This window comes from Triplophysa rosa, linkage group LG1 (genome assembly GCF_024868665.1).
Source record: "Triplophysa rosa linkage group LG1, Trosa_1v2, whole genome shotgun sequence".
NCBI classification, from domain to species: Eukaryota; Metazoa; Chordata; class Actinopteri; order Cypriniformes; family Nemacheilidae; genus Triplophysa; species Triplophysa rosa.
The window spans coordinates 2,977,419-3,001,955 of record NC_079890.1 but is presented as its reverse complement, the minus strand read 5'-3'; the positions used below and the strand labels follow the sequence as shown (position 1 = coordinate 3,001,955).

At 38.1% G+C, this 24,537-nt stretch overlaps 3 protein-coding genes and 1 long non-coding RNA gene across 6 annotated transcripts in view; 1 reads left to right on the top strand and 3 right to left on the bottom strand.

The window, feature by feature from the left end:
- Positions 1-6,346: 6,346 nt before the first annotated feature.
- On the bottom strand, positions 6,347-9,363 carry sdhaf2 (succinate dehydrogenase complex assembly factor 2). Its single transcript, XM_057339339.1, has 4 exons — positions 9,229-9,363; positions 8,113-8,324; positions 7,862-7,971; positions 6,347-7,637 (listed from the first exon to the last, which is right to left on the bottom strand). Exons 1-4 carry the CDS (start codon positions 9,253-9,255, stop codon positions 7,510-7,512), a joined length of 477 nt encoding a protein of 158 aa, XP_057195322.1. The 5' UTR covers positions 9,256-9,363; the 3' UTR covers positions 6,347-7,509.
- Positions 9,364-11,156: 1,793 nt separating this feature from the next.
- polr2l (RNA polymerase II, I and III subunit L) lies at positions 11,157-12,612 on the bottom strand. The gene is made up of 3 exons (XM_057339394.1): positions 12,530-12,612; positions 12,056-12,167; positions 11,157-11,785 (listed from the first exon to the last, which is right to left on the bottom strand). Exons 2-3 carry the CDS (start codon positions 12,148-12,150, stop codon positions 11,677-11,679), a joined length of 204 nt encoding a protein of 67 aa, XP_057195377.1. The 5' UTR covers positions 12,151-12,167; positions 12,530-12,612; the 3' UTR covers positions 11,157-11,676.
- A 798-nt stretch (positions 12,613-13,410) lies between these two features.
- On the bottom strand, positions 13,411-16,731 carry LOC130553494 (uncharacterized). Of its 2 annotated transcripts, XR_008962866.1 has the most exons (3): positions 16,619-16,731; positions 15,953-16,260; positions 13,411-15,016 (listed from the first exon to the last, which is right to left on the bottom strand). It is a non-coding gene; the product is annotated as an uncharacterized LOC130553494 (long non-coding RNA). The 2 variants fall into 2 exon arrangements; XR_008962865.1 differs by lacking the exon at positions 16,619-16,731 and having other exon boundaries at positions 15,953-16,328.
- Positions 16,732-16,875: 144 nt separating this feature from the next.
- Positions 16,876-24,537, top strand: part of dagla (diacylglycerol lipase, alpha) — a 32,161-nt gene continuing 24,499 nt past the window's right edge. The window contains exon 1 of one of the 2 annotated variants that reach the window (XM_057332468.1): positions 16,876-17,387. The gene's annotated coding sequence lies outside the window, so the exon portion shown is untranslated. The remainder of the gene's footprint in view (positions 17,388-24,537) is intronic. The other variant, XM_057332457.1, reaches the window with a different exon arrangement.

The following is a 24,537-nucleotide window of genomic DNA, read 5'->3' as shown; positions in this document are numbered from 1 at the left end:
ATTGTTACCATGTCAACAGTCAAATTAAACCTAAGGTTCACCGTCATAAGAAATATCTATAGCTATTATAAAAAAATGGAAGATGAAACGTTTTTGAAAAAGCAAACAGCTTTGTCTATACTTGAAATAATAAGGCAATGTACTGTAGATAAGCAATATTTCTGTACAACAGTTCCAACATTTGTAAAGGAAATGTGGGGGGGGTCATTTCAGGATTTGAGTCGTCCTCTCAGAAGATGAAACGATCTGCCCTCGTACGGCTGTGCTCTTAAGTGTCAGACCAGACGTCACATGTGAAGATCACTGCCAGACGTCTCATGCAACACGTCCTCCCCCGGTGACTAACAGGCGGAGACTAATGCGTCGCTGAAAAGACAATGAAAGAAAACAGTTTAAAGCCCAAAACGGCAGAGCGAGACTGAAAAAAAGGACTTTCTTAAAATAAGTGTAATGTGTTTCTCAGTTATCACAGGTGGATTAAAAGAAATAACAATGAAAAAGAGAAGATGAGTGTTGCTACTTGACCTGGGACAAAAATTGACTAGATGGGCCAATTTTTTTGCGACCTGATCAAGTGAAAATTCAGATGAATGTCCAGGTGGTCCGGCATGCTTTTTTTGTCAAGTTTCTCGGTGATTTGTGGTGGGGCAGCTAACGTGAGCTTGTCTGTTTTACTGTCGTGTCCACAACTTTTCATTTCAATTCGTTTTCCAGCTGTTGAATTGCAGATGTGATACAAAACACCAAACCAGGTTTGAAATAACCAGCAACTGATCTGTCATCACAAAGGCTGCGGACATCCCAACGTGGACCGATGGAATCAAAACTCTGATGCGTGACGACAGCCCATCTAAAGACGTTGTGTGAACTTGTGTGTGTGCTTGTTAAATTAATGTTACCCGGGGAGTTTTGACCAAGACCCCTGATATTTCTCAGCATCTTTGTGGTGTGCATAATATGATTTAATGATTATTTATTTTGTCAAAAATGTACAGTGTAAATAGATGTAAACCTGTATATAAAAGAAAGAAACCGACACAAGTCTCTTGAATTGTTTTTATTCTTTAAAGAATCCGTTTTTAGTAGATTATGTGGTTGGTTACATCCTTGCACAAATTCAATGCTCAACAGGGATTTTCTCAGAAAAAGCATTGATCGCTTTAGGATGTTGCGTGTGCTAGCACACGTACGTCTGCTAAAGATCTGGAGATCTGGAAAACATCTGCAGTGTAAAAACATCTGCAGTGTAAAAACATCTGCAAAACATCTTAGAAAGAGCAGTTTTACATCCATTCTAAATTATAAACATCTTACATACGTCTTGTAGACGTCTATATGACATCTGACAGCAGACGTCTCCGAGACGTATTGCAGATGAGCAAACTATGTATTGCAGATGTCTTCCAGATGTAAACACAGATGTCAAATTGACATCTGCCAGATGTGGCGTGCTATCAGGGCGTGTCTTCCGACTCAACAAAACAAGAAAATAGTTCCAAAGTTGCACCAGCTTTTTGCTGTAATTTGAGTTTAAAGGATTCATTTACAGCTACCTACATTGTACCCCCTCAGTAATGCCGCCAGCATCCGATTTAATTCAGATTTTTTCAAGAGAGTTCCATTGATACTAATAAATGGCAATTGGTTCAAAACATTTTTTGCTGGTAAAAATCATCTCATTCAACTCATTTTTAACATAATCTTGCAAACGCACACACTAGAGGATTCGGCCAGACCTGCCGTGACATGAACCCAGATAGCACAGAGATAGCACATAATACATCTGTAATATGTCTGCTAAAGATCTGTAAAACATCTGCTGTTTAAAAACATCTGATAAACGTCTTAGAAAGAGCAGTTTTACATCAATTCTAAGATATAGACATCTCACAGACGACATCTAGATGTCTTTATAACATCTGACAGGAAACGTCTCAGAGACGTATTGCAAATGAGCAAACAATCAAGAAAGATGTAAATGCAAACATCAAAAAGACGTCTCCCAGATGTATGTGTGTTATCAGGGAAGGCACAAGATCTCACAGAAACTCGAGTGATCTAACAGAAACACAAAAAAAGATGAACAACAGTAGGCGTATTATAAACATTCATATAGACATTGAAACTGTTGTCATGGTCGATCTACTTTCTTAATACTCAAGTTCATGAAGTTCATGTTTGCGGCTGCCATATTTTAGATATGAAATCACGCAACATCCGGTTGATGAAGTTTGCTCGCTTTCATTGGCTTTTGCGGGTATCCCATGTAGGCGGCCCGATCAAGAGTTGTGAATATGGATAGGTGCAATTCCATCCCAAAATCTTCAGGTTTGTGGCTATCCAAAATGTTTTTCTAAATGTCCTTAGAAACAGTGAAATAGCAGAGGTCATATTAACATTTCTTGATCGGAGGCTTTGTTAGAGAACGTTGAGATGTGTCTTAGTAAGGAGACACATGCCTTGGACTTGGAAGAAATCTGGAGCGGCAAGAATTAGTTCCGACACTACACACAGAGAGGCGATTGACACCGCTCCGTGTTTGCCCCATGATCACTCCAGTTGCTGGTTTATTGTGAATGCAATTTACAGCCATTTACAGCAGTGAAAGAGCATATTTCTGGAAAGAAGAGGAGGCACAGAGACGAGTACGAACGCTAAAATACACGGCTGTCACGACTCAGACACACCACGCACATGTTCTCTGCGGTGGAGGATGACAGGAGCATGTCGGAGATGAAAACAAACGAGAAGAGAATGAGAGAGTGGGCGAATGGGGAATCTACACATGAAACAAGCTGTAGGCAACGCATAAACCTGCAGCAGTCTTTCAACACTACTAATACATCCACAGGTGTGTGTGTGCACCGCAGTGCAACCTGGGTAGAAAAAAGAGAACATTCCCAATCTCTTGGCAATGCAGTGACAGGTTCTGAGAACAGATCAAGAAAAAGAGCAGACGTAGTTATAAGAGTGGAGAACCACTTTCTCCATGGATACTAAATATATCATGCGTTTGAACACAAGTTCTTAATAAGCTGAACCTTTTTTACATATCTTAAGTGGATGTCCATCCAAAATGAAGAGAGCTCCCTTACACAAGACACTTGTAAAACATGAAGCCGTGTCGTCTGCGTTCTTGGAAGTAAATTTAAAGTTTTTGTAATGCGATGTGCTTACGAGTGTAACAACATATTCAATGACAAGTAGGTGTTATGAACGATCCGATCCGGCCCTAGAATTGAGTCTACTTTGCACCGCAGCTGTAGTGTAGGTGTATGGTAAGTGACTTGTGCAGGGTTTAAGCTAGCAGGAGAATCGGTTGGCGGCTAGTTTGCAGTACAAATGACATCATTAATGATTTCTCAGATACGTCTGTAAGATGTTGGCTAAAGATCTGGAAAACATCTGCTGCGTAAAAACATCTAAGAAATGTCTTAGAATAGGCATTCTAAATCATAACATCTCACAGACATCTTTTAGATGTCTATATGACATCTGACATGAAACGTCTCGGAGACGTATTGCAGATGAACAATCAAAAAATATGTCTTGCAGATGTAAATGCAGGCATTAAATAGACGTCTTTGAGATGTGCTATCGGGGTTTGTAGGATTTCTACTCGTGCATTAAACAGAGTACTCATTAAAAGCTCTTTTAGCCAATGAAATCATTTCGGGGTCCTATGTGGGCACGATTTAAGTGGAAAACCATAACGGACTTCATTTTATGTATCATGAATTTATCACATAATAGAATGTGCTTATCAGGATGGAGGTACAGTGTTGTCAAATGTTTAATAGCTACAGTTTGCTTGAAAAGTGGCTGAATGCCCTCAGATTAACATCATACGCTTGTTAGCATAGTCATGCAAATTGCGTCTTTTTTGCATTGTCTAGTATTAAGCAATTTAAATCTTTTTTGCTTCTCTTATAATTTCTCTGCTCACATACAGTATTTCAAAACATCCAAATACCTAAAAATGCCCCATTTGAGATGAATTTGGTGTTGGAAATATCAAAGTTGAGATGGCCTACTTACAACTTTTATTACAATTAAACGCCATACCACATTAAATAACTCATGACATAATAAATAAAAAGTCATTTTTTGTGATGTGACGTTTTCTACATAAGATCATCATAGCCCTAATAAAAAATCTGACATTTAGTAAAATTATAACTTTCAAATGTTTAATATTGACAATTGTCAAAGATTGAAATCATATGGAAATTAATGACTAAATTAAAAATTTGATCCTGAGATTTTAGCCTGACTTTCACAGACTTGGTCACAATTTGTCTCAATGTTTACAAGAACGTTTTTAATGTTGCGTTTCAAATATGGTGAAAACTTCGCTGTTACCTTTCTTCTATCAAACACATTTCGTTTTTTGAAAGGTCCTCATTAGATGGTTGGATGCAGGTATAGGTGGCCTCATTGAGTATATGGCAGTGATCTAATTTTGTTGCAGTCTAGACGTGTTATGCAGCAGAGCCGGTCGGCTTGGTTCCTCCTCATCTCCATAGAGACAGATGGCAGAGAGGTCAGCGAGATCACACAGCAGGCTCTTTCAATGCTATATAAAGGCAACGCTCACCTGTGAGCCAGGTATCACACAGATTCTTTGTCTGAGGTGTGTGTGTGTGCTGGTTTGACCTTTTTTAAATGTGTACTATTTGAAATGTTCCCCGTGGGAAGCTGATTATGATTATTTAACATTCATTTAAATGTTAAAATACAAAAAGGCTTTTGTAAGTGTTAGGTTTAGGAGTGCGGTTAGATGTAGGAAATAGAAAGTATATCCGTCCAGGTCTTTTTTCATTTATGTGCCCTCATAATCTAATAAATTAAAAAAAAACATTAACCTCCCTCACCCCAAAAACGGCATCTCTTATTCACATGACGTACGTCTCGGTCGATGGGTGGGGCTTTACTGACTGTCCAATGACCAGGCTTCCAACTTCTAAAGAGCTAATCAATCAATGTAGCATCATTAAAGTCAGAAGGAAAAAGTGTCGACCCAGCCCAAAGTTACTTCAAATCCCTGAAGTACAAAGATATGAATAGTCGTCCATTTACCCAAAACGTCAATGAAGGCATGATGTTTAAATTCAAATGCTCTTTCTGCTAAAGACCCTTTCCAAAAACGCAGACAAGTTCACAGGTACACAGACACGTGTCTGGAACAACATTTGCTTCAAGTCCCCGTGAACCGGAAGTTGCGATCATTTTCACTTCCATATTCTGATATATTTCCGAGTGAAAAGGAATTTCAAACGAAAAAATTAGTGGGCGTGGCTTGCGTTTTTCACTGCGAATTGATTGGATGTGTAAAAACAGCTCATTGATTTTGAAATAGTTGAAGGAGTTAACAGATGCTCCGGCCAAGCCGTCTAGTTTACGTCATTTGAGATGGATAGTCATTACAGGGCGGAAGTGCATTTTCAGATTTTAACTGAAGATCATGACGGTACACGGATTTTAAATGACCCACATGTATAAGCTATTTAGTTACTATAAACGCTGCAATATTTCATGAAAAAATAAGAATTGTCTTTTTTAATTTCACTGGGACTTTAAAGGCCGAAACCGTCATGACTAAAAGCTCACTGCCATCAAAGCGCATGTCCTTTGAGATGTATGAAAGCACAGCGTCTGGCCTGTTTGGTTTTTTTTGTAAAGTGCGTTCAGTCCTGCGGCCAACAACAGCTCGATGAGCGTAATGTCAAAGGACTTGATTGTCAAAACACTTAGACCAGATAAAACCAGAGGGAAACACACACAAAAGCTTGAATCTCGTCTCATTCACTTTTTTAGCTGGGTAGACTTTGCCATCTACTGGTGGACACATTTTAAAATTCACAGGTTATTGCTTACTCGTCAAAATTACATGGTTAAAGAAACCCAAACAACATTTGATTTACAACTATAAAGCTTAGCTACACCTCAGACACACAGTATTTACTAAAGTAATCACTTAAAGTTGTGTTTGTTAACATGAGTAAATGCATTATATAACATGAACTAACAGTATTTTTTCAGCATTCATTAAATCATCAGGAGCCTCCTAAACTTTAAGCGAAAGTATGTAATCTGCAGAAAAAGGTCCATGTCTGTGTTTGAATATGACGTCAGCATATGATGTCTTGCATTAATAGAACTGGTGCATTATTTGTGTTTACTTCTGTATATTTCCAAGGTTGGTTCATTTATTATACTTTTTAAATTATACCATCATATTATCTAAGATAAAATTGAAATGACTGTTACTGACTGATTCAATGTCAGTGATTTAAGAAGTCTATATACATTGAAAAAAGCAAACACTTTTTATTAACTTCATGTCTTTTGCATGGCCATAGTGAAGTCATAATTACAACGTCTCATTATGATGAGATATTAAAGGGATAGTTCACACAAAAATGAAAATTCTGTCATTTATTTACTGACCCTCATGTAATTTCATACCTGTATAAATTACTTTCTGACGACGCAAAGGAAGATATTTGGAAGAATGTCAGCAATTTACGGTTCTGTGACATCATTCACTAGTAGGAAAAATTAAATGGTAGTCAAAGGTGCCCCAGAACGGTTTGTTTTCCTAAATTCTTCTAAATATCTCATTTTGCGGTCAATAGAACAAAAAGTATACAATCTTTTTTATACTATAGTAGTGGATGATGTCCCAGAATTGAAAATTGCTAACATTCTTCCAAACATCTTTTTGGAAGATTTGGAACAACATGACAGTGAGTAAATGATGACAGAATTGTAATTTTTGGGTTAAGTATCCGTTTAAGTAAAAACTATGGGAAAGTTTCTCATTATGACATACTTGACCGGTTTCACAGACAAGGCTTAAGACTAGTCCCAGACTAAGTGAAAGTTTGGGAAGTTTAACTGAAAACATATTCTTAAAATATGTGAGTGCCATAGTTTTGTCTTAAGATGCACACCGGTTATGTTTTTATCTAAGGCATTTTAATAAAAGTGATTTAAATATCATAATTTAACTTAATTTTTGACTTACCAGTAGCATCTCATAAAAAGCCACAATTATGAGAAAGTTTTCGATTTATACACAATGATAATAAAAATACCAGCTTTATGTTACTTTATCAAAAGTATCAAAACAACATGTTTTTTACCCGCTAGCTCATGATATTTTTATACAACTTTTCCAGATATACATCAAATAATGTAACAAAAGAGTAATCCTTAGAAAAAAATAATGCTTTCTGAAAACTTCTGAATCGACTTGATAGTAGGAGTTCTCCATATGCATTTTGTGGTATTTATGATAAATTGTTCACTCATTTGAATGATAACCGATTTATTTGTATAGCCCTAATACTTCAACAGTTTATTTTAATGTAAATAACATAAATATACATGTGCATTATTTTATAGCCATATCAAGCCTGTCCATCTAATGGCAGAAACATGTTTAAAGTGGTTTAAACAAGACACGAGATGAGCTCATGAGAGTCTCTGATGGACAGGTGAAGTTTAACTGCTCTTGTCCAGGTATTCCAGATTCGGTGCATCCAGACGCTGTTCCATGTTCCTGTTCTTGGTGAACTCTTTGAGCATGTCCATCACTTCGCCCTCATAAACATCAGGTGTCGGCACCGCCTCTGGCAAGAGAAAAATGTGTACAAACGCAAATCAAAATACAGCTTTGCTGTATTCGCAATATGAGCTTGAGTTCTGATTGTGCATTTCGTTGGCCTTCAGTTTGTTTTTAAAGTCTGTCATGCTGCCCCGTATTACAAGTCTTCTCCTCAATCGTTGCAAAGCGCAAACTGATTTAAAGCCAAAGCAGATTTGTGTAATGTTGTATTTTTAGCCTTTGCTTTACCTGTGGCCCAGTAGTAGATGTCCCAGTCATTGCTCGGTTCATTGATGAGTCTGTCGTACTGTCTCAGCTGAGCTTCACTCATTGTGTTCAGGTACTGCTTTGCAAAAAGACTAAGAAAAAGTATTTATATTTTTGTTTGGAATGGTACTTTTCATACTGTGCAGCTTACACATTTTGGGCAGTATGCAGACTTTCAGAATGCATGCCTCACTACATTTACAACAATTCACTCGTCTTATTGCCATAGTAACCTCAGAAGGATGCAGTTCTCCAGCATGCCTCTCTTGCGGCTCTCGTACACAAGTCTTTTTCTCTTGATCGCCATGGACTCGCCTGTCCTCTCCTCCCACGGAGGGAGGGGGATCTCGATCAGGGTTGGTTCTTGGGCATCGCCACGGTAACCCCGAGATATCACTGTGCCAACAGCTGGCCACAGTGATGCCCGGTAAATGCTACAAACAACCTAAGAACAGATACAAATGTGTATGAGCCTAATTTTAGATCTAGATATTTATTTTTGTATAAATCTCACATATATAATTGAAACTTTAAGATGTTCCTTTAACATTTTGATTCGGTTAAAAATGTTGAAACACAAAGTTTTTTTGGACCCGCTTTGGATCAGTGTTGTTTACGTCATCCAAAGTGGTCTATACGTAACTTTTTTCTTGCATGTTATTGCAAAATATTGCGATATGCACATTTGCGATGTTTCGATCATTTCGATATATTGCGCAGCCAAAGTTTCTAGGCTTCATCTGACTGATTAAGAAATCTGTCTATCCGAGTAGGCCTACACATGATGCACAGAACCTATACACATATAGCATAATGTATAAGGTTTATGTCTACAGTAAACATAAAGGCACAGAGAGAACATACAACAGAAAAAATATATAGAAATTCTACCGGTTTTCATTTCAAACATTATGAACCATTAACCATTAAACCAGTACAAATGTAGTGTGTCCTTGGTTCTTAGTCCAATAGGATTGAATATTTGAATGGTTCCCATTCGCCTGGTAACATGTCACCACAGAGAATATTAAAATTTGCATTAAAACCAATATAATTCCTATTTTAACCATTAAAACACTTAGAATTGTTTGTTTATTTCTTTTTTCCCCAGAAGGGCAGTTTCATAACACACGTGATGTGTATATCCTTACATCAAACCCTGTCTCTTTAAACTCAAAACGTACCAAACACGTATTTCGAAAACCTAGCCTTAATAACATTATTTACTGGTTATACACTTTTGATTTAGTAAGGATAATGATGCGCACGGAGATGCCGCAGTATTATAAAGTCAAATTAATCTTGCAATGTCGCCAAACCAGACAAAACGGGACTGTGAATAAACGCACCTTTTTCGCGAGAGCTGCTGAAATCATGTTGTGACGAGTGCATTCAGCGTCTGTTTATGGCTGAAAGATGTAATATTTTGAAGGAGACAATTTATGCAACAGTATCTGAAGTTGTTTGACTTCTGCTGCGGCTGCGCAGACCGCTTTGGCGCATGTCAGACGCTCGAACACAGGAAGCGCGTGAAATGTGCGGGGCGCCATGTTGGTACGGTCGTTTCTTTTTTTTTAAATGTGTCAACAAATTACTGTGAAGTGTCATTGTAAAAAGACGACAAAGGGACAGCCCCTGCGCAGTGCTGTACATGTAATGTTGTATGAAGAAAATGAGTGCAGTTCAGGGCCGTGCACAGGGAGGTGGCCCGGTGGCTCGAGCCACTGCCCCTCTGCCCTCATCCTCTGACGTGCCCCTCTCGACCCCACCCCCACCTCCGGGCAGGCATCCATTAAAGATCCCCGCTAAAATACGTCTGTTAACACTCCGCTAAACATCCTCTGATTCTGCTTATCCGCTCGTGTTTTCCCGCTCGCTCCCCAGTATCAGACAGTCTCTGTCCGCGCGCTGGAGTAAAGACGACAGTTTCAGAACTTCATCCCGTCACTGTAAGGACCAGTGTTGGGTAAATTACTCTGAAAAAGTAATTAATTACTAGTTACTAATTACATATTCAATAGTGTAATTAGATAACTGTACAAATTACTCTCTCCAAAAAGTATTTAATTACTTATTACTAATTACTTTCTATATCCTATATTCAACCTTGATGAGTTAAGTGATTCAAGGATAGACATGAAATGGCTCTTTTCATTCATTCAAATAAATAATATAAAACTACATAAAGTACTCTTATTAACTGACCAAAGTATTACAAATGTGAGAAGGATACATTAAAGCACAGATTTTAAAGTCAGACTCTGAATTTTGATGTCAATTCCACTATTGCACACACATACAGTATATTACACAAAGTATTTAGTTTAATTACATCAGAAATAACTGTAATTAAATTACAGAAAAAATAAGAGTAATCCCTTACTTTACTTTTTAAAGGGAAAAGTAATTAAATTACAGTAACTAATTACTTAGTAACTAGTTACACCCAACACTGGTAAGGACATTATCCACATTACAGACCGTGCTTGATACGCAGAATTAATCATTTGATCGTTTGTTTTTTGCATGTAATGTTTTGCTCCTGGTTTTCTATTATTGGTGCTAACGGCTAACAACTTGTACAAAATATCCATGTTCTCATAAGAAAATGAGAATTCTTGTCACATCAAATTGTTGTATCGATCTGATATAAATAACACCACATTTGCAGTAATTGGCACACAAGGTCATGGGTTCGATCCAGGGGATTGCACATGCTCAGTAACAAATGTATAATATAATGCTATGCAAGTCTGCCAAATGCATAAATGTAAATATCACTTTTGCACTCGCAAATGTTGAAATTTTTTTTTTATTGTGAAAATGTTATATTGGCTACTATACATGTTTTAAAAGAGTTGTACCTTAATATAGTACAACATAAAATATAGATTTACATATTTACTGAGTGCTACAGTGTGATACTGTAAGAAGAAAGATATTTCTAAGAGCGTGTGCTGTCTTCTCCAGACCCAACCCTTAGCGCCCTTTTTTTGTTTCAGCCACTGCCTCTCAAAATGTCTGACCCCAACAGTATATACCACGATTAATCGTATGCAAAATATACTTTTTTGTTTACAAAACATGTGCACTATGCACAATAATGATGTATATATGAAAACACGCATACATGTATATATTTAAGAAATATTTACATATGTATATACATTTTTATATTTGTATATATATTCTTTTTTATTTTATATATACATATGTAATATAAATTACACATGCACGCATGTGTATTTATATACATAATTATTATACACAGTTTTGTATACACAATATGTGTGTGTGTACTTTTATTTTACAAACGAATAGTTGCGATTAATCATTTGACAGCCCTTTCTGAAGCCATACAGTAGCATTGCTTGGTAAGAGCTCCGACCAAAACTCATCTGGTTACAACACACATGCAGGAACATTTTTGTGATCAATGGGATCAAGCCTGACATATTTTAATATGCTATTTTTGTCACTCGGAATCAGTGACTGAAACTGAAATTTGAGTCTCAATCCAACTCAAAGATTTGGTAATGCTCCTGTAGACTAATGATCCAAATGAAGGATTTTACCAAATTAAACAATCATTTCATTACAGTAAACACATTTAAACTTTATTTAACAAACTGTCAGTTAACAATCATTTGAAATGACAAGTTTGCTTCAACTGTAGCCCCAAAAGACAGCCACGTACAGGTCTCAGTGCCTGCATATCTTCCACTGAAATCATTAAAGTCTATAAAATAGGAGAGGATGTTGGTTGGAGGTTCATCTTCAAACATGCTGAAAGCTTGTTACTTCTCCAGGGGTGCATAATTCAACAATTTCTCGATAAGATCCACGTGTGACAGGAGCATCCTACGACAGCAGTACCTCTTCAAACCCAGAGCATCAAGAGCATCACTTCAAAAGTGAGAAAATGGCAAGAGTCAGTTCAAAACTGTAAGACAGTCAGACCTTAAGGAATAGTTTGCCCGCAAATTAAAATTGTGTCCACACTTATTCAACCTCGTGTCGTTTTAATTTTGAATGAGATGAGGGTGAGACAGAATGACAAAAAAAATGGGGTGGGGGTGAACTATTACAATTTTGATCAAGTTTTTCACCTACTGTTGCACCTGTGTATATGGTTGAGTGACAATAAAGGGATTTGATTTGATTTTTGAAACTCACCCTTCCGTGTACTCTGCTTGAAGAAGACCTAAATACGCCTCCCATTTGTTCCCAACAATCTTCCCACAAGTGAAGCAGCGAACAGGGATAATCATGGTGAAGGTTCACGTGCCTGAAGCAAAGAAATAAAAATGTCTGCAATTGTTAGTATGTAACGTTACAACAAGACTCTCATTCTGATTAAAATAATTGTTTTGTCACGGTGCCTTTAAACACAAATTTAACAGCATATCACACAAAACTACGACGAGATAAGCAACATATACCCCAGTAATGCTATGTTATTAACGTTACTACAAACTCAACGACACGCTGACTGACTGCACGCGATACTAACTGTGTAGGAAAACAGATTTAGAGTGTTCTTAGTTTGGGTAGTTTAATATTAAAATGTTTATATTTACAGTATTACGTAATTACGACACTATGTAATTCAGATTAACAAATAAATGAAAAGTTAAAAGAACCAACTACCAAAATAATCCCGCACGTTCGACGTTTCACTCGCGCTGTTCAACGCATAACATATGCGTCATTTCCGAGTTTTACGTCAAATCGGCACGTGCAGAAACACGGTCGTAAAATACGTTCCGTGTTCTACAGCAGTCAAACGTGAATATTCAAAACTGTATGTTCATTTCATGCAATAAAAAAAATACTTACAGTTTTTAATTTCATTTCGACTTTATGGAATAGATTAGATTATGAAATACTATCAATTGAATGTTTAACTTTCACATCTTTATTTTCACTATTTTGCACATTTTAAAAATAATAATATTAAAAGAAATTCAAGCGAAGAAATAACAAACGTAGATCGAAGGGAATCATGAAGTGACCAAAAAAGTAAATTCAACCTTCCCTAAATTACAGTTTTGCAAAATCTGTGGGAATTCTCTTATCATGGTGCCACAACATATTTTTTTAGTATAGAATAACTGCCTATGGACAGACATTGCTCTATACTATCAATGCAACTAGTTCATGTTAAATAATAATATTTTTTTCTAATTTAGCTTTGTTCAAATTATATTTGTCCAAAAATCTACAAACTAATAAAATGTTTTTATAAACATTTTTATAAAATATTTATAAAAACCAGATCACAATAATTAATGTATGTTAATCCTTTGATGACCCTTTGCCCCAATTACCTTATTTGCATATGTTAAAGTTTCCTGTTAAGATATTAAATATTTCGTTTACCAATGCTTAAAAGCCACTGTGCTAACTTTGGTAGCCTACTGTAAATACACGAAAGGGAAAAATAAACATATAACAATAAACACCCAAAAAACATACACACTTAGCCTGTGAATATATGGTTCAATGTCCTTTAATAGGTCAACAAGTCACAAGGGAGCAATTTATTTTATTTTACATGAAGAGCAGCGGAAAGGCAGCAGTCGAAATAAATACACATGACAGTAGGAAAGGGGCTACATCTGAAGTATAAGTAAACCTCATTTTAACTACCAAACAAAACCATAAGCATTCAGCACCAACATCACCATGACAACCATCCTTTCTTTTCATCAACATCACAACTACAGTTGCCAACACGACCTTCTTCTTTTTAACTTTTAATAACAAAGTCCTATTTGAATTATTGCATTATATACGCATTTTAAAGAAACTCTTTTTGTGTAACAGTATGTCATGTGACGTGTGGGTGTATATTGCTCGTGTCTGCATGCATTTGTGTTTTCTCGTTGTGTGCCTTTCATCGTAGTGTAACTGTGAAATTGAAGCTATTGGCCGAGAGCCGTCATAATCTATGTTGCACACGCTAATCTATTTCCATCGGTCCACTTTGTAATAATCATCCAGTAAATCGTCAACATCTTTCAAACAAGAAACTAAGAATTTGATCATCTACATGATGTAATATACAGGATGTCCATATATCGATGATTCCTGAATGGCTTGTTTCTGATTTGGGATGATGTCACATACAGACTGTTTGCTAGAACCGACTGTAATAGTAAACAACAAAATATGAAATTCTCTTCACATATACATCATTTGTATAACTATGTAAATTACACTTGATCTTTACATTGCTACACTTTTGTTTAATATACAAGCTGCAATAGATGTCACTATCATGTACAATACACGCACTCATATGGATTTGGGCTGATATTGGCGTGTGTTATAAATTAGTTCTGCAGGTACCAATATATATTTCCATAAACTTCAGAAAAAAATGCTCTATTTTTAACTGGAATCATGCGTTGTAATATTGTCTTATCTTACAACTGGCAGTTATGGACTTAAGGCTGTTGAAACTAGGTTGCAATCGAGTGATAACTGTATTCGTATCAACATTCATCATGGGATAATTCAAACAGTGAACCATTGTTGTGCTGCAAATATGTGGGATGTATATTTGTTAACATAGGAGGTTATGTGGTTGTGATTGACTATGTTCTTGTCTAAACACATCTGTAAGTTTTCTTTTAAAGCTGACAGCACAACACCACAAGCATTGAAATGAAAGTGCAGCTTAAAATTAAGAAGCCTAATGACTTCCCACCCCCTTATATAATAAACTCCGCCCCTTTATAGTCTGTGAACTAATAAACCGAGCATTTAATAACCAATGGCAAGCCTGAGGTCAGTTTTTTCTGGCTACTAAGATCGCGCCCACCAAAACAGCTCCAAGGGCAACTACAGCTCCTCCAATCAGGAAAGGCTTCAAGTTTTCTAACATTTCGCAGCCGCACCCTCCTGACTCTGTCGCCCCCTGTTGGTCGCTATCTCCATCTGCTGGCTTCTCGGGTTCGGTGGCTGCAGGTGGGGCCGGGTCGGAGACGGGGTCTGGTTTTGGTGGGGGGGCTGCCTCCTTCTTCTCTGCTTTGGAGGCAGACTTCGGTGACCCTTTAGCTTTTGCTTCCATGTGGGAGTGCGATCTAGAGGTCAAGATATCCGGCAGGTGCTGGCCTTTCTTCTGGGATTCTATTATAAAGAAGAGCGATCAGAGATTTAAAGGGACAGTCATCATTTTTTCACTCTCGTGTTTGTCAAAACCTGCATGTGACTCTTTCTTCGGTGGAACACAAAAGAAGATATTTTGAGAAATGTCGCAGTGGTTTTGTGTCCACACAATGGACGTGGTTCAATGTGGTAGGTTATCGACATTCTTCAAAATATCTTCTTTTGTGTTCTGCAGAGGAGGAAACGTAATAGGTTCTTTGAATGAATTTTAAACATCTCGTTGACAAAACAAAATGACACTAGTAAATAACTAAGTTTCATTTTTCTATTCGTTTAATTTCTGCTATCCAAGCAGAGTGACATCACAGGAAATCTTCAGGATACCTTTGACCTTGCTATAGCAATGACATGCAATGGCCTACTGACTGTCACATGCTGTGTTTGCTTGTATTAGACACCCAAAGGGAAGCGGTTGCTTTTGTAAAAAGCGTGTGTGTGTGTGTGTGTGTGTGTGTGTGTGTGTGTGTGTGTGTGTGTGTGTGTGTGTGTGTGTGTGTGTGTGTGTGTGTGTTTGTATGTGCATGCACGTGCGAGTCTTTTGTAAGAGCTAAACTGTAAAAGCATGTGAAATAAAAATTAAAAGTAACTCATGTAGGCACAAACTCTACAGAAATATCCTTGTGCAACTGCATGAGTCATATGCAGGACTGCTGGAGGGGAAGGTAACACTGTGCATTAGACGTCACTTTAACACACAATATAGATCTGTGTTTGAACAGCAAGAAAAGACATTCAGAATAACTATAACATGATAATACGGCCTCATAAAATGCAAAAGATGTGAATGGCTGTGTTGATGCAGTCGTGATGTGACTGCAGGATGCACAGGCCACAAAAGCGCATCACATTTTCTCTAGGTTCATGTCTATGTCAAACAATTGGAAAGATGGAACCTACCTTGTGACCTTGTGATTCCTCGCCTCTTTCTTTGTACAAAGAAGGGTGGAGAGACTGAAGATAAAAACAAAGCGATGCACCGAACCAGGGCCTGAATCCGTCCTCAAGGAGAAACAGAACGAGAGGAAATGGAGTGATGGAGGACACAGCAGCAAGAGAGAGGAGGAGGAGGAGAGCCACTGGGAAGTACCACTTCATCTGTGTACGCGGGGGAGCAGTGCAGCATGTCCTCTCATGTGCCTCTTATTGGTTCTATGTTCAATGTATGTAATTTTTCCATGTTGTAGCTCATGGTCATATGCTAGAATCTGGAAGGAAACCAGAGAGTTAGTCTTTGGACAGTCATTTCTTTATTAGATTAAGAGGCTGTTTCATGGGAGAACTGGAGCATGTTGTGCCTGACAGGAATGTTAGGCACTGTAATAGCAACGTCATACATTACATATGTCAAATGATAACATTCCTCAGGGAATGGACCTATGCGTGATAAGAATACGACGAAATTTGTTAATGTACTTGAATGTACATCAGAAATAGGAATTTCATATAATATAACAGAATTAATATGATAAAATAATTCGTATAAATGTATTTATATAAAGAAATACGTTCATATATATTTTTAATAAATACACGTATTGATTAATGGAGTTATTATTTATTCACAGGACTAATTCTTTTCCGTGGCCACTCCCTGATTACGAAGCGTGCGAAATGCCGGAAAAGACGTCGTTCCACGCGCAGCACAGGAGTCTCCTCTGTATTCACTAAGCCCCGCCCATCAGTGTGCCAGTGGTTGCCAAGCAGCGGAACATTGCAGCGTCGTACGCCAGCAGCGCAGCCCCCAATAGATGACGTGAGATACGCCAGCAGCGTAGCCCCCAATAGATGACGTGAGATACGCCAGCAGCGCAGACGGATAGCGGGATCCGGGTAAAACCTGCGCAACTGGACTCCAGAATCGCAACGACGGTGCTCGTATGGAAAAAAGATCGTAGCGAAGATCTACACAGTCAATTTCACTGGGACCTGCTGCTGCTGCGGGCGGTGCTGGAGCGGGACACACACAGCACGATTTTACTACGGAAACGACGCGGCCAAGCCCGGGATTTAAACGCCAGTGTGCGCGTGACTGAATGCGGTTTTATGGGAATATGGAGCGGATGCCGACGCGAGGCGCGCTTGGAGAGGCGTGAAACGTATCGATGACGGAGTGTCAATAGAACGGAGGCGATCGATATCAAATGAAAGATCCGTTTCTGGACCGGCCGCGTTGAACACGTACGCACACGGTTTTGCAGCGAGCGGACGGGACGCCGCATTAACAGGTGCTCTGAGACCTGTAGCCGGCTCGGTTCTGCGGTTCTGCGGAGGATGGGAGAGATCAGAGAGTCCGTGCACAAGAAGGTCTCGGGAAGACGCGGTCACACTACAGGTGAGAGATGACCCCGTGGCGTGGACATTTACCGCGGTAACCATGGTTTCTCTCATAAACGCTAACGGAAAGCACGGGTGCTTTGAACCGTCGTACCATGGTATTGCCGTAACATTCGTTGTGTATACGCTGAGATTGTTTGAGCATTATACCATAATGTAGCGGTATCGTGGCATTGTTATGTCCTTACAATACCGAAATATGAGTTTTATTGTAAAAATAAGAATTGTTGAGGTTTTACAGTGATGCTATCAGATGTAAACACTGTGGTACTATGATATATGAACTATGGTATTGACTAATTACCGTGATCATGTATCATGGTATTTAAATGAGCGATACGGTAATACTGTTTTGGAAAACATGGCATTACCAAGGTGACTGGTGTTTTCGCATAACCTGGTAAATGTTTGATCACATTGGTTTATAGTCACCACCTGTACGTAGGACAGCAAGTTTACGAAAGATTTTTCTATCGCTTCAGGCATACAAGCACACACCCATCATTTCTGGCCCGTGCCCAAGTGCTTACCGCATAGTGAGGTAAAACTGCTCAATTACCCTCGGATATGTCATGTAATTGTTGGTGTGGATGTGCATTATGACTCTTGGTAAGGGTATCTTCTTGGTAAGGGGTGGTGTAATTCAGGGCCTTCAGCTCTTAATGGAGAGCTTGTGGTTTGGTCTTCAATGTTGAATGGAGCTCGTGCAGTAAAAGCAAAGGGAAATGGATGTTAATTGCTGTAGCTTTTTGCATCTGGGATAAAAAGCATGTTTTGGCAAGTTGTTGATGTATCTGATGTAACTCGCACAAAGCAGTGTTTGAAAAGATTGTCAATGTTCTTCTTCAACTGAAAACGCATCACATAACATGAGTAAAACTTGTTGCGACAAAGACACCAAGAATGATGATTAGGAAAGTTTTCAAATTTAGGAAAATAGTGGGAGGCCACACCACAACTATAACGTTAACAATAAAGTAGAACAATAGCATTGGGATCATTTTTTTCAAGCTGGTTGACAATAAAACATTGACAGCCAATTAAAACCCATTCGAATTTTAAAGGACTTGCGCATTTAAAATGTGAAACGGGCCGTTTATCCGACATAGTTTCGACTTAAAACTTTTTATGTGTTTTAGCTGTTTTGGGGCCCTGAGAACCCGAATTTTTCAAAATGGGTTTCAAAGTGCAAGCAAGTTATAGCAAGCAATGCCCTAATTGTCTTCGTGTAAACTATAAAAACACAAATTTGTGAAAACTGATGTCATGAGCACACATATTCAAGATGGCGCCGGTGAGCTTTTGGGACGCCAGAGTCGGCAGAGTAATTTCCGGTCATATAACACTGTATGGGAAAATGAGGATTTTTGGCTGGCGAATATGGGTGTTTCTTCCGCAAAAAATAAGAGAATAATATATCAGCGATATGACTGATCTTCTTCACATTGCTGAGTAGCACTTCGTTAAGCCAAAACAACTCGTTAGTTTATACAACCGGAAATTTAGTCTGCGGACTCAGGCGTCGCAAAAGCTCACCGGCACCATCTTGTGCAACTAGCCCATTACATTATTCTCCACAAAATGACATCACCAACTACCGTCTTGGGGGAAACATTTTACATTATTGTCTTGGAAACATACCCTTAGAATTAACACACTTATCGTCTGTTGGTGTGAACGTTAATATCGTTCTTTGTGCAAACTTAAGAGGACTTTAGTCGGGTATACTAAGTCCCTATTTAACCTTCTACTTTGCTAGACTGAGTTTTCAGCTCTCTAGTTAGATGCTTAACATACTGTGTTTTGTGGTGGTGTAGTTTGGGGTCTTGGAAACAATTGTAGACCCAACCTGGCCTGTTACACATACAGCTGCTCAATCAAAGGGTGCTCTTATTTATCACAGTTCATATCGGTCTTGAGTCTTTCCTCGCAGTAATGAAATAGGCAGACTTGAGAAATGCTTACAGAAAGGACTTGCAGTGCAGTTCCTCTTCTGCTCCTGTACCGTGATTGCAGAAATAGTTCTTTTGACAATACAGCGTCTGTGAAGCTCTGCAGTGATTGCTGAAGAATTCAGATCACACTAAGTTACACCTTAAGAGATGAATTGCACTTGTTCACATTTCTGAGATGTTTATGTTCATTGTACATGTTTCTGGCTAGAAAGTGTTCCCGTGAACCGGAAGTTGCGATCGTTTTTACTTCCGTATTCTGACACATTTCCGAGTGAAAAGGAATTTCAAAGGAGAAAATGAGTGGGTGTGGCTTGCGTTTTTCACTGCGAATTGATTGGATGTGTAAAACAGCTGTTGCATTGATTTTGAAATGAAACTGGCAGCAGACTGACAGTTGAAGGGGAGGAGTTAACGGATGCTCCGGCCAAGCCGTCTAATTTACATCATTTGAGATGGATAGTCATTTCAGGTCGGAAGTGCATTTTCAGATTTTAACTGAAGATAATTAGGGTACATGAATTTAAAAAAGAAAATGACCCACATTTATAAGCTATTTACTGAAAACGCTGCAATATTTCATGAAAAAATAAGAATTGTCATTTTTATTTCATTGGGACTTTAAAGTGAAAGTTCACCCAAAAATGAAAAATCGTTCATCATTCACTCACCCTTTAAGTAATTCCAAACCTGTTCGACTTTCTTCTGCAGAACACAGTAGTTGTTGGTAACCAAACTATGTTGACCTCCATTGACTTCCGTTGTATGAACACAAAACCACTGAGACATTTCTCAAAATATCTTCTTTTGTGTTCCACTGACAGAAACGTGATAAACGGGTATTGAATGACTTGAGAGTGAATAAATGATGCGTTTTAATTTTTAGGTGAACCTTTCTATTTAATATTCAAATATTGGGATGCCTACTCGTTTTTCTTCTTAAATATATCAGATACATTTTTGCATGTTTTGTCAAATGTTTGCTCTAAAAATCTGAATTGATATAGACCTAAAATATCAAGGACAGCTACATTTTAAATGCAGGGATAAGAGATCATTGGTTATAAATCTGAATATGTTTGCAACATTGTATAATTGGGTAAAATATGAATAAGTTCATAAGAATAAGTTCATCAGACATGGCTCATTCATATTTATTAAAGCAAAATTTTGTTCGTTTGAAGGCAGTAGATCATACATGTGTCCGGGGTTTATATTAACAAGCTAATGAACAGATGAAAGAGGACAGAATCATGTGTTTTGTAATCATGTCCTCATTAATTTAACCTGTGCACAGTACATTTCTGTGTAAATCGTTCAAAAACATTCTTATGTATTGAATTAAATGCGACATTTCCTGTAAGAATAGTTTTAACAGTTTACACAGAAATGTATTCTGTGCATGTTGCTTTTTCTGATCTTGATATGAAGTTTTAATCGTTATGCTTTGGAGTGGGACAGGTTTGCTGCATTCTTGTGCCTTTGATGAAACATTGAAAGCACAGAATATGATGTGTGGATGTGTAAGCCATGCAGGCTGAGCTTTAGAGATTCTCTCTTAAAACGGGGCTCTGCATGAACAAGAGGGACGTTGTCCCCTCAGCATCCTGGCATCTGTCATGAAAGGAAACTACATCAAGAGATTGCATGTGGCCTACAGTTATATAGAGCCTGTATTGTTCGACACGGTTTTAGCTTCTGGAATACATGTTAAGCCATGTGTGCATCTTGTCATGAAGATTAACTTTATTCCCAAATCTTCACTTAAAGGGATACTTCACCCAAAAATGAAAATTCTGTCATCATTTACTCACCTTCGAGTTGCTTCAAATCTGTAAAAAATTTCTTTGTTCTGATGAAAACAGAGAAAGATATTTGGACGAATGCTTATAACCAGACAGAGTGTGCCCCCCATTGACTACCATTGTAGGAAAATATACTTTATGGGTTTTTTTGTTCTGTTGAACACAAAAGAAGACATTTTGAAGAATGTAGGACAGCAAACAGTTCTGGGGCACTTTTGACCACCATTGTATTTTTTCCTACTAAGGTAGGATTTATACAGATACAGATTTGGAACAACTCGAAGGTGAGTAAATGATGACAGAACTTTCATTTTTGGGTGAAGTATCCCTTTAATTTGTCTTCAAAAAATCATGTAAAATCCAATACAGAAAAATAAACATTTTGGCCAAAAACCAATAAGGTAGACTTTTTGGTTTGCGTTTAGCGCTTAGTTTGAAAACAGTAGGCCTAAAGAGTGGCTAAAAAAGTAACGCTGGGTTCAGACTACACAATTTTGGATTCATCGGTTTGAAGTGGGGTGTTGCGGTGATTCGTAAACAACAAGAGGCATCGGAATGCAAGAATCAAATGTTTTATCTACGTTTGTCATAAACATCTTCACAACATCCTGACAGAAATACTAGCATGTTTATTGCATTTCTGTCTTCTGTAACGGGTTCTGAAGGTGATGTGAAGATCTGTCGAAAAGGTGAAATGCTTCTTGTCTACAAGAAGAACAATTTAGGAGTTAAAATTGCATTATCTGACAAAGTAACTACTATCGTAACAAACAAAAATGTTGTGCAGAGTAAACTGGAATAAGGTGGATTTAGGGCAAGTGTTTATGAAAGATTACATTGATATTCGTCCCACAAAAATGGCTGTGCATTAAGTCAGCAAATAGGATAAATTTTGATTTTATGATGTTGACTTTAAACAGATCTTTGCTTTATATAATCATCTCTTCACAGTTCAAGCTGTGTAAACCAAATTTTAGCACGCAGCATTAACGTGTCCAGACAGATTTGCATGTTTTTTTTTCATTAATGCCCTCTGCAAGTTAATCATCACCTAATACTGGGTTCAGACGCTAATTTCAGACCAGACGCTAATTAAGCGATTTGCGCGAGTAAATTACATACAAAGTCAACGCAAAGACCCGAATAGACATGTGAAGACACTCGCCATCGCGTGATGTTTCGCGTCACTCACGCAAAAATAACTAACTTTTCTCACAAGTAATAAAGAGCGTGGAACGCGATTGTTCGCATTTGGTGTGAACACACCAAAACATTCATTATGACGGGTCCTATTGGTGAATCTCTTCCATCCCTGCTTGGGCTTTTCATCAGTCTCTCAAGCTAGTAGTGATTCATATGTGAATCAGTCTATTGATTGACATTTTCTTGGACGTGACCGTCATGCATGTGTCATCCGGAATAAAAGTTCTTGTTTGATAAAGCTTCCAAAAATAGTTGCTAATTTTTTCATTTGGTATAAAGGGCAGAATGAATTTCATCTGCTCCATTGTGTATCTACACGTACACATTATTTTGGGCTGCTATGACGGCAATAGTGAAAAAGTCAAGGGTGCATTTTGTAAAGCCAGCACTGATACAGCGGATTACCCAGCAGTCTTTGCAAATTGTCACCAAAGTTTGTGTTTTGAGGAGAGCTTTGTTTTCTTTTTAATAATTTTAATATTACTTTATACGTTTAATTTAGTTTTACTTCAGTTTTTATTTATGTTCTGTAATTTTATTTTAGTGCCTCAACCTAAACTTGTTTCAGTTTACGGCTTTCTAATTTTCATTTATTTTAGTTATTTTAAATTCAAGACGATATTTGATATCAATTAACAGAAATGTTTAATAGTTTTAACTGTAATAACGATGGCTCATCTAGCCTGTGCATGTGTGTTCAAGGGCCCTTTATTTGTTTAGGCAATTTTGAGCAAAATAGAAACGAACTTTATAAATGGGACCTGAAATCTCATGTGAGTTCAGATGCGCTACTCTTGGAACGCGTTCACCGCATATAAACTGGGGTTAGGCACAGCACAGCGGTGTGACCTGATATTAAACAGAGCCATCTTCCCATGAACCGCCACTGTTCTGCTTCATAGTCATCAGAGGTGAGAAAAAAATCAACTATTACAGAAACTCTTTGCTCCTCAGTTACGACTGCTTTCATTTATGACTCACTCTGACAAAGTGTTATAGATGAACGTTCTCAATACAAGCATTTGCATATCATTCATTTGAATATGACCACAGAGCGATGTGGGGTGTATATTTACAAGTTATTAATAGCTATTATTTGACTTCAAATGCAATGTTGTGCCTTTTCAAGTGTGTATGAAATGTTTAAATGCTTTTGGGGGCCACTGATTTGTGTTTCATAACCAAAAGTATGGACTGCAGCTTTAAAAAAGTACTACTGACCTGTGGCCTGTACAAGAGCATATTATCCTGTAGTTTAACCATCTCGGCTGATCTTGAAAGGTTTATACTATTTGTAACGTTACACAATGTCAGAACAATGTGACATTTATGACGCAAGACCGCCAAATATAATCTTGTAGTACCTGTGTTCCTTAAAGAGTATATAACTAGGAATTTTTAAAGTCCTACTTTGGTTTATGCAGTGTCCAACAACCAGTTTATGTACATACAAGGTGTAAAAACACTATTATTTCGTAATAATAGGCAGTTATTCTTACCTTACTTCTTGACTGACTCTCAAATGATGCGTTCCGCGATTCATCCGTCTAATCCCCTCCTTTCCGCTAGCCTAGTCTGATGTGATTGGTCAGATGGTCTAGTCGGCTGTGATTGGTCTACCAAGAATGAGTCTCACGGGCTACAGTGTTTGGGGGAGAAAAGTGAAGTTTTCGCAGGCAGTCCTCCTAGCAAAACGTAGGCGGGACTATATGTGGCGACGTAAATCCGCGGCAGTTGGCGAATCGGACTAGGGATGACTCGTTTGCGTGATTCAGAGTCGACTCCCTTTTTTCCAAGCCAATAACTTTGTTATTCATTCACCTTTGGATTTACAACTTGGCAGACTGCTTACTTTCAAACACGGCACATTACACACTGCATTAAATGTAATTTTCATGATCTCATGTTATGTACTCTTTAAGCAACAACTGAAAAATCGTGCAGGACGCTAGAACGCTGTCTGTGTGAACAGTCCCGCAGTGTGTGCGCAATGGCAAATTTTGAGTCCTGCGGCGAGTATTGATGCAGAAACCAGGTCTTCCGTCTCTCTTTTTCTGCCTGCCACACGCTCAACACTTTTTTTCTCCCTTTCATGCCCTATTTATTTCTCCACATGCTGTCCTTTTTGTCGTCCCACCCCCAGCTCATACCTCAGCATGCCAATACATAATCCCCCTTTTCCATTATG

Excerpts from the sequence above, each read along its gene's own strand:
- sdhaf2 (XM_057339339.1), bottom strand. The coding sequence starts at position 9,255 with ATGATTTCAGCAGCTCTCGCGAAAAAG. Across the intron at positions 8,325-9,228 it reads CAGCAGCTCTCGCGAAAAAG|GTTGTTTGTAGCATTTACCG; the intron begins GTGCGTTTATTC and ends ATCTGTTCTTAG. Across the intron at positions 7,972-8,112 it reads GAGAACTGCATCCTTCTGAG|TCTTTTTGCAAAGCAGTACC; the intron begins GTTACTATGGCA and ends ACTTTTTCTTAG.
- polr2l (XM_057339394.1), bottom strand. The coding sequence starts at position 12,150 with ATGATTATCCCTGTTCGCTGCTTCACTTGTGGGAAGATTGTTGGGAAC. Across the intron at positions 11,786-12,055 it reads CAAGCAGAGTACACGGAAGG|TGATGCTCTTGATGCTCTGG; the intron begins GTGAGTTTCAAA and ends TCACTTTTGAAG.